This window comes from Papaver somniferum, chromosome 7 (genome assembly GCF_003573695.1).
Source record: "Papaver somniferum cultivar HN1 chromosome 7, ASM357369v1, whole genome shotgun sequence".
Taxonomy (NCBI): domain Eukaryota; kingdom Viridiplantae; phylum Streptophyta; class Magnoliopsida; order Ranunculales; family Papaveraceae; genus Papaver; species Papaver somniferum.
This window is the reverse complement of record NC_039364.1, coordinates 33416270-33425651: the sequence shown is the minus strand read 5'-3', so window position 1 is coordinate 33425651 and position 9382 is coordinate 33416270. Positions and strand designations below refer to the sequence as shown.

The window sequence follows — 9382 nt, the reverse complement described above, 5'->3', positions numbered from 1 at the left end:
AATATTCAACACTAGACTTAATTAATTAGTCGCTCTATACTAGCAGGCATGTTAGGAGCACTTGATTGATTCAGATATGACATGACAACATCATGTTTGTTCTGAATATTATTTGGGGAAGAGTTAGAGCACTAGACGCATCTTTCCAATGAATTTCAAATATGGAAAGAGATATTGAGCCGCTCAACATAAATGATAAAATACATGGGAAATCTCTGCGTCAAAGGCTCTAAAATTGTTATCATTTATTATCGCTTTAATGAGGTTACAAAACTGCAATTCACTTCTCTTGGGGAACATGAAGATATGAATTTTCTTTTGCTTCTGATACTGTCAGAGATACATAATTTCCCTATGCGATTTTACGAATTTAACCTTCGTCAAAAATCGACCATCAACAAATACATAGTGTTTTTCCAGTTCTCTTCTCTATCCTCATTTGACTCAACATCCAATTCTTGTACTATATAAATGTACTTTAGTTGCTCTTTATCATACCGAGCTACATCCATTTTCACCTTCTCATCGAAAGAATAAAAAATTATTGTCAAATAATCAAAAATTAAATTTAAGAAAATAATACTTTTACTCTGGAAAAGGGGTAGAAACTTGTGAAAATTAATTTGTAAAAGAAAGAGGGTAAACAATTAAGATATATAGAATGACAAATATAGCTGTTGTAGGCATTGCAACATAATTTTGACGTGGATTTTCTCATAGTAACATACCGAGCGATGCTAGACGTACTGGGACTGTATCCCGAAAAATATCCCGACACAAACAGTCCCTGGGGCCAAGTGGAGAAAAATATAGGGATGAGTCTGAGCCCCACCAAGTTTGTTTAAGTTGGGAGATTTCTCGGTTGAAAAATCTCGGTAAACCTATCTTTATCGTAAGATAACTCATTTGCCAAGCCGCGTGGCCTAGCAAAATGGGAATTTTGGCAGGTTCTAGCGGACTTGCCTGAATGCCACCAATCTCACATTTTTTGCCAAGATATAAGGTACATTGGCTTCCGTTGGACCAAGTTTCCATTGGCCAGAAAGTTCTTGCAGACAGCTTTAGATGTCGCATTTTGTAAATGCTCCCACCTAGGTCTGTATTCTTCTCATGTGTTTCTTAAGAAATCTCTTTCCTCAGAAAAATACTAGTAGTAGGTTTAACTGTGTAAGTGAACAATCAAAAGAAGAACCTCTCACCTAGGTTTTCTTTTTCTTTTTTTTTTTTTTACTAAAGGTCAAATTTGATTAAAAATATCATTATGTCACCAAAAAAAGTGACACAAGATAAACAAAAAATACAAAAAGCGTACATCACTGCATTCCAATTACATAGCAAAGTGGATAACTGAACGCCTGAAAAAATTTGAGACACAGGTTAAAATTGAAACATTTTAATAAAATCCCTGTGCAGTGAACCTAGAGATCTACTGTACTCGTAATACAACAGAATCGTAATATTTTAATAAGTTAAGGAAACAATTTCATCAACACCCATCGACTATTTCAGCTTAACATTTTTACAGCAATTGAAAATCAGAAAACAATCTAAAATTATTGCCTGTTGCAATCTAAATTTGTGTCGCTAAGGAGGTTTATGACTGGATAAGGCCGCATCACATCTATTATGTATAAAATACAGACACATACTGACCGAAGTAATATACTCTTCAAAAGCTTCACCTGCAACTACAGTACACATTAGATATATATACACAAGAAACAAACACTTTTCTTTTGATGATTTTGCCTTCCAAGTCTTGGATACCCATTGTACGAGTACAGAAAGTTTGCCGAGCTGGAAAGCTGAATTTCAGACCCTTTGGTGGAAGTCCACAGAACCGAGTTGAGGTTGACCACTGGGACCCTGACTATTGGATGATGACTGGGACGCATGATGTACTTGTTGGTTCTGGGGAATGCCAAAGTGACGAATTGGCTGTGAATGGGAATAAAATGGTTGAGAAGCTCCTCGATTGAAAGAGTTTCCGTGGGTAGATGGGATTTCTCCTGTAACAATCTTAAGCCGCTGCAATTCGCCTTTTAGGGTGTCATTTAAAGCTGCAATAAACCAGAAGCTTATCGTTCAGCTGGTAAGACTTGATACCGACCAAACAATCTATCACGTTTTGTGTATTATCGAAGTAAGAGTTACTTGCTTACAAACGGCAAATGGGTCTCGGGACTCTTCTCTATAGTGTTGCCACATGATACTATGAGTATTAAACTAAGTACTTATCCTTTTATCTGATGTTTTAAAGTCCTGGGAAGAGGTACCTAGCACGTGGATAAGTATTTCACTTGAAAGAGCTAATCCATAGTGCCGCCATGTGGACACTTTGCAAATGTGTCCACAAAACAACCCCCGATAAAACACTTGGTTCATCATCTAAAATGATGTAAAAAGGAAACTTCGTGGCCATACCCATTCTTTTGTTCAAACTTTCACAACCAAGTCAAAAATAGAGTAACAGATTTATCAACAAATAATTTACTACAGTGAAATCATACTACACAAAAATATTCATACATACCGTCCCTAAGATGTGCTTGTTGCTCCATTGACTGCAACCGTATTTTGAGTTCTTTGTTCTCATTAGTCAAACCAGTGGTGTCTCTCTGTAACATATTACAATGGACACAGGAAAATTGATTATAATCTGTATTATCGTTGTCTAATTATTAGACTGTAAGTAATAAGCATGTAGCATTTTCGATGAAGATATAAAGATTCTTTGTGATAATCAAAACTAGACTAGTTCTTATAGCTTTAATTGACAACTAGATTCTAACCCCACGGAACGCACAAGGATGTAGTATATGTAGTGTTCTAACTAATGGTGTTTAAATCTATACACCAACCATGTTGGTTTGTATTCATATTTCTCATCTCTTAGTCAGCCGAGCTTAAAGTTTTTGAGGGTCATCTGTTTTGCAATACTTAAAAGTACAACTGACTCCTCAACTGGTCTCAAAAGAATCACAGTTGTTAAAGACACTATCCCTTCATTGTGTTATTTGGTATCAGATGGCTATTATTTATTTTTGTAGATTTTGTATTTTGCGATGAAGGAAAACTGTGGCATGTTATCGACAAACATCTTACTTAATAATCTCCGCATAAGATTTTACATGGACCTCACAGTAAGGTGTTTTGGTGCATGAGTCGGATGTTAAGAGAGTCTCAAACATGTTTCCTTCGTAAATGGTTTATCAAGTGGGTTCTGAGCTCCCAAAAATTAAGTTCCCAAAAATTAAGGTGCATCGGGCAACAAAACTGTAATATGTATGCATTGGCTCATCACCATTTAAGGCGAATGAGGGTATCTTGTATGAGCTTAGGGCCATCAGTACCAGTGCAAATGCTAGGGGAAAATAGGCTCTAGTAAGTCAACTTATAAGATCAACAATTTACTAATTTAGACTGCACCATAAATGAGTAACTTAGGAGTTTCTTTTCTAAAAAGAATTGGCCAAAACTTAGAACCTTAACAGTTTAGATAATGACTCAGATGCCAAAAAGAAAATAAACCACTGATAACTGCAGTTGACAGTAAACATAGCACACCAACATAGTTATCACTGAGACAAATCAAACACGCAAAACAGTTTCCACATATAAAAACGTCAGACAAGTGAAGTGTCTCGTTTTAGAATATGTACCTGTAGCATTGTGACTTGTGCCGAGAGTGTGGTTGCCTCCGTTTGAAGTGTTTGCACCTTCCTTTCCAATTCGCTGGTGTAACGGATCTTCCTCTCCTTGGACCTTGCTGCGGACTGTCTATTTGCAAGAATTCTATCTCGCAAAATAATACAAGTCAGAAATGAAGAAAGAGCTCAAATTCTTCTATCTATTATATCATAAAGAAAACTAGAGCATTTAGGCTTTAGAGGCTCAATTTCATAAAAACATCAAACATTCAGATTTCATCTAGGAAGGGAATGATCATCTACTTTTCTTAGTAACACCTCAAAATAACTCAAAAATTAAAACCCTGCCAACAAAGTACAAAAATATTTTTTGATTGCCCTACAAATATGGTGAACACAGAGACCCATTGTTTCCCCTTTACAGGGGAGCCACTAAAAATTGAATTGAAGCAGTGAAGGGAGAGAGTAAAAATGATCCTACCTTTTAGTTCTCTTAGGGTCCATCAAAGCCAATTCAGCCAATCTATCAGGTCCCATAGCTTTCTTAGCATAATCCATAGAAGAATCAGCTTCATAAGACGAAGAAAACCCATCCATTGAATTACTATGTCTATGATGCATCCTTCTCTCTTGAATTCCACCATTCCCACCAAATTTCTCAACATCACCACCACCACCAGGTGATGGTTGAAACCCTAACCCCTCAAAAAAATCAGCTCCAACTGATAAACTCCTAAAATGATTAGTAGTTCCCGCCACTTTACCTCCCATAAATTTGTCACTACCATCAAAACCTCCATTAGATTCTTCTTCCTCTTCTGATTTCCTCTGAAACCCTCCTCCTCCATCATTTGCTTCAGACATAGAAGGTATATCTAACCCATTCATGTTAAAATCAACATCAGCATCAAATAGTATATCATCAGGAAATCTGAATAAAGTTTCTGATTGTGCTCTGCGGTGACGCGTCCGTGGTGTTTCCGTCATCTGTTCTATCTCAATAATTCTACCGGCAAATGGTTTCCCGGCGTGGTTTTCATACTGAGGCTCCATTATTTCTGGTGTTGTGTTAGGTTGGTTGTTCTATTGATTGAGAGTGGTGGGTTTTGGTTGTGGAGATGACTGTGAGAAGAAGTAGTTGGTTTAACGACGGAGGCGTTGAAATAATGGGTGAGTGCGTGGCTCTATTTTAGAGGGAGAGAGACAAAAAAGAGTAGAGGAAATAATTCCTCATGTCTTTTTTTAGTTTAAAGTAGAAAAATCGATAATTGAGGGCCATGTGGAAGATGTATACATACTCTAATTGGATTTTGGTCATGAATTTCTTTGGATGTGTCTTCTACATGGACCCATAATGGTTTTTGTGTAATAAACAAGGCAACAATAATTATTTGTCAATTGGGGCATATCTGGCCTAGCATTTTCAGGGGCCGCCCAAAAGGAATTAGGGGTTAACAATAAGACAAAATAGGGTCACCCAAACCTAAATGAAAGCTACCCTTTATCTCGCATATTTCGTAATGGTAAAATTGCCCTTCCACAATCGGTAGTTAATACTATAATCGGTAGTTTAATTACAATCGATAGTAAAGTGTGTTATTTTAACCTCCGAATATACTCAATTTTCGAATTTTAGTACTGCTATAATCGGTAGTAAATTTAACTTCCGAATGAATATTGGCCCCAAAATGAGATTTTGCCAAAATTCGAAGATTTTCAAACTTTGGTACTATCATAATCGGTAGTAAAGTGTATTACTTTGACCTCCGAATATACTCAATTTTCGAATTTTAGTACTACCGTAATCGGTAGTAAATTTAACTTCCGAATGTATATTGGCCCCAAAATGAGATTTCTCCGAAATTATAAAATTTTCAAACTTTGGTACTATCATAATCGGTAGTAAAGTGTATTACTTTGACCTCCGAATATACTCAATTTTGGAATTTTAGTACCACCGTAATCGGTAGTAAATTTAACTTCCGAATGTATATTGGCCCCAGAATGAGATTTCGCCAAAATTCTAAAATTTTCAAACTTTGGTACTATCATAATCGGTAGTAAAGTGTATTACTTTAACCTCGGAATATACTCAATTTTCAAATTTTAGTACTACCATAATCGGTAGTAAATTTAACTTCCGAATGTATATTGGCCCCAAAATGAGATTTCGCCAAAATTCTACAATATTCACACTTTGGTACTATCATAATCGGTAGTAAAGTGTATTACTTTGACCTCCGAATATACTCAATTTTCGAATTTTAGTACTACCGTAATCGGTAGTAAATTTAACTTCCGAATGTATATTGGCCCCAAAATGAGATTTCTCCAAAATTATAAAATTTTCATACTTTGGTACTATCATAATCGGTAGTAAAGTGTATTACTTTGACCTCCGAATATACTCAATTTTCGAATTTTAGTACTACCATAATCGGTGGTAAATTTAACTTCCGAATGTATATTGGCCCCAAAATGAGATTTCGCCAAAATTCTAAAATTTTCAAACTTTGGTACTATCAGAATCGGTAGTAAAGTGTATTACTTTAACTTTTATCCGAATATACTCAATTTTCGAATTTTAGTACTACCATAATCGGTAGTAAATTTAACTTCCGAATGTATATTGGCCCCAAAATGAGATTTCGCCAAAATTCTAAAATTTTCAAACTTTGGTAGTATCATAATCGGTAGTAAAGTGTATTACTTTAACCTCCGAATATACTCAATTTTCGAATTTTGGTATTGCCATAATCGTTAGTAAATTGTGTTAATTAGTGATGCTTATTATCTACCGATTTTGTTCATGGCCCAAAATTCAAATTTTCAAAACTTAATAAAATTTCGAAATTATCTACTTTCACAATCGGTAGTTAATGGTGTTCATTATCTACCGGTTGTGCGTAACTTTTAGTACAGAGAAATTAAATTTTTTGAATCAAGAATAATCGGTAGATAATGATAAATTTACCTACCGATTATGGTTGATGTTCTTAAGAAATGAAGAACATTAACCATAATCGGTAGGTAAAGTAGATTATTATCTACTGATTATGTTTCTGCCACTGCAAATCCAAGAACATCAACCATAATCGGTAGCTAAAAAAGTAGATTATTATCTACCGATTATGTTTCTGCTAATGTAAATGCAAGAAAATTTTCAGATCGAAATTTTGATTTCAAGTAATCAAATCCTAATTTTGAATCACAACTACTATCATCTATTCGTTTTGTTTGTTTAACTCCTTTTTTTTTTATGTTCTAAGTTTCAACTTTAAGGTTAATGAATTTTGAGTTTTAATTTTAAACAATCAATCAAAACATTTGTTTGATCGACGATCTTTGTTTTCAATCAAAACTAAAATGATGATATTTTTTTTCAATAGGTAGAAAAGAGAAGAAAAAGAGGAATGATATGAGGGACATATGTTTAGATTTAGTATAAAGGTAAAGGATAATATAAACACTTTACTATTTTTAAGACACCCCTTAACCACCTTCAATGGATGAGAATAAAAAAGTGGCCCCTAATTCTTTTTGAGTGACCCCTAAAAATGCTAGGATATCTGGTAGGAAATCTGGTTGAAACAAAAGTAATTAACCCAGTGGTTAGAGTATTGCTTTCATATGGTGCGAGTCATTGGTTGAAATCCAGTTAACTATAACCCGACGATCCAGTTAACTATCTTTTAAGTCTTCTTTTTCTGGTAAGAGGGACTGCTTTGAGGGACGCCTTTCCTTTTTTGATGCAAGGGACTGTGTCGATGGACGTCAGTTACAAGGGACTGTATCGATGCGCACCTTGGTTTGGCCATCCCTGTTTACACGGATAAACAAACTAGCAAGTCAGAAATCACACTAAAGGTAATTACCCAACAAAAGGAATTAACTTACTCAAGCATCAACTCGTCATCCTCCGGTATATAAGAAAGAAGAATCTGGTGAATTTCCTTGCCTGGTATCATCCCCACCAGGCAATACAACAACCTGATGTGACTGATCGCGAAGGGTATTGGTTCTTTGGTGGGCATTATAACACTCATCTGCTAACAGAGACGAGAAAGGCACAACAACTTTAAATCGGAGAAGTACTTAAAATTTTTATAGAAGTACCAAAAAAAAAAAAAATTAATGTACCTTGCGAGATGAGATATTTACTCGAGAGGTAATGCTTATTTTGCTGTTGGATAAGCAAACATTCAGTAAATTCAATCAAGAGAAAGTTTTTTATCCATTATCAGTTTATGCAATCGTCTGGCAGATATTCTAATGGAACAAATAAACGTTGCTCGAACATCAAAGGCCCCTTTGGAGTGATCGGTGGTTTAAAATATGGTTCCAACAGTGGCGCGTTATCCATTTTTCCTGCACATAAAACAATGCCTTGATTTGTCAGAAACCAAGACGGAGAGTTTCTGACGAACAAAACGAAAAAAAATAGGTGCAGCATATTATCACGTAATGGAACTAAACACCTATAATCATGAACATATATTCATAACAGTTACGAGTAATCTTGAACATACAACAATTACTAAACAGAGAAAATAAAAACCCTAACCTGAAACAACGATAGAAAAGCGCTTCTTCACAAGACAAAACTAGTGGAGACAATCTATATTATAAAAAGAAGTGGTGTGTGTAGCCTTACAAATCCGACCATCGATTTCGTCATCCCACGATGGAGATTGATCGGTTATATGTCCTATATAGACGTCCGTCCGATCCCTTTGCTTCCTAATAAAAATATGATTCTAAAGATTATTTAACGGCGTCGGATCCTTGGATTTCTTAATTTGACTGCAGCGTCGGATTTTCTAATTTGACTAAGTTTCCGTTAATATAGGCTAACACTAAGTAGATGTATTTATAGAACAAAAGAGCATCATTCTTTAACGGTTTCACCAACAGATGGTCTTCTATCTATAGTTCTTCCCCTCCATTAACGACTTCTAATTCTTAACTTCGTCTCTCTATATCATAATAATACTGAGTTATTAATACTAAGTTATTATTATGGATGATTTAAAGGATGTATACGGTGAAATAAAAGAAAACAAAGCTGATGATTTAAAAAAAAAATTGGTCTAAAGAGAAAAGGAGAAGAAAGAAAACCTAATAGAGGAAGAGGAGTGAATTGGGTAAGAGGTTTTATGTTTAATGCAACCAAATATCTCCTTACTAATACATATTCCCGGAAAACATATGGCTAAGGGTCTGTTTGGCTTATGTTTGGTGGATGACCCTCCATGAAGATTATTCGTATACACCAGATATACTCTGGTCCATCGAACGTTCAATCATCCAATAAGTATAATGATTTGTACCATAACTTTCTCAAGAAAATTTAAGTTAGCCTCAACTAATCTAAAAGCTATTTTTAAAAAACAAATAAATTAAAAAAATGGTAAAGATTTATGTGCGAGATTTAAGTGTCACAACCCCGATCAACAAAACATTAAGGAATGTTTAAGGGCGGGCTACGGTTGGGGCTGTAAGCCCCGACTAATTTGACCTGACCAACAAAATACTATAGTATTCTCAAGGGACCACGGCCCCGACTATTTTGACCCGATCAACAAAATACTATGGTATCCTCAAGGGACCACGGCCGGGGCTGTAAGCCCCGGTTAATTTGACACAACCACAAATACTAGGGACGCAAGTCCGAACTAACTTATAAGATCGATGTTTGACCGTTATAATCTAATTAGTTTTGCGAATGACTA

At 35.4% G+C, this 9382-nt stretch overlaps 1 protein-coding gene across 1 annotated transcript; it reads right to left on the bottom strand.

The window, feature by feature from the left end:
* Nucleotides 1-1441: 1441 nt before the first annotated feature.
* Nucleotides 1442-4862, bottom strand: LOC113296924 (transcription factor VIP1-like). Its single transcript, XM_026545288.1, has 4 exons — nt 4132-4862; nt 3663-3795; nt 2534-2618; nt 1442-2060 (listed from the first exon to the last, which is right to left on the bottom strand). The coding sequence occupies exons 1-4, from the start codon at nt 4701-4703 to the stop codon at nt 1813-1815; spliced, it is 1038 nt and encodes a 345-aa protein (XP_026401073.1). The 5' UTR covers nt 4704-4862; the 3' UTR covers nt 1442-1812.
* Nucleotides 4863-9382: the final 4520 nt, after the last annotated feature.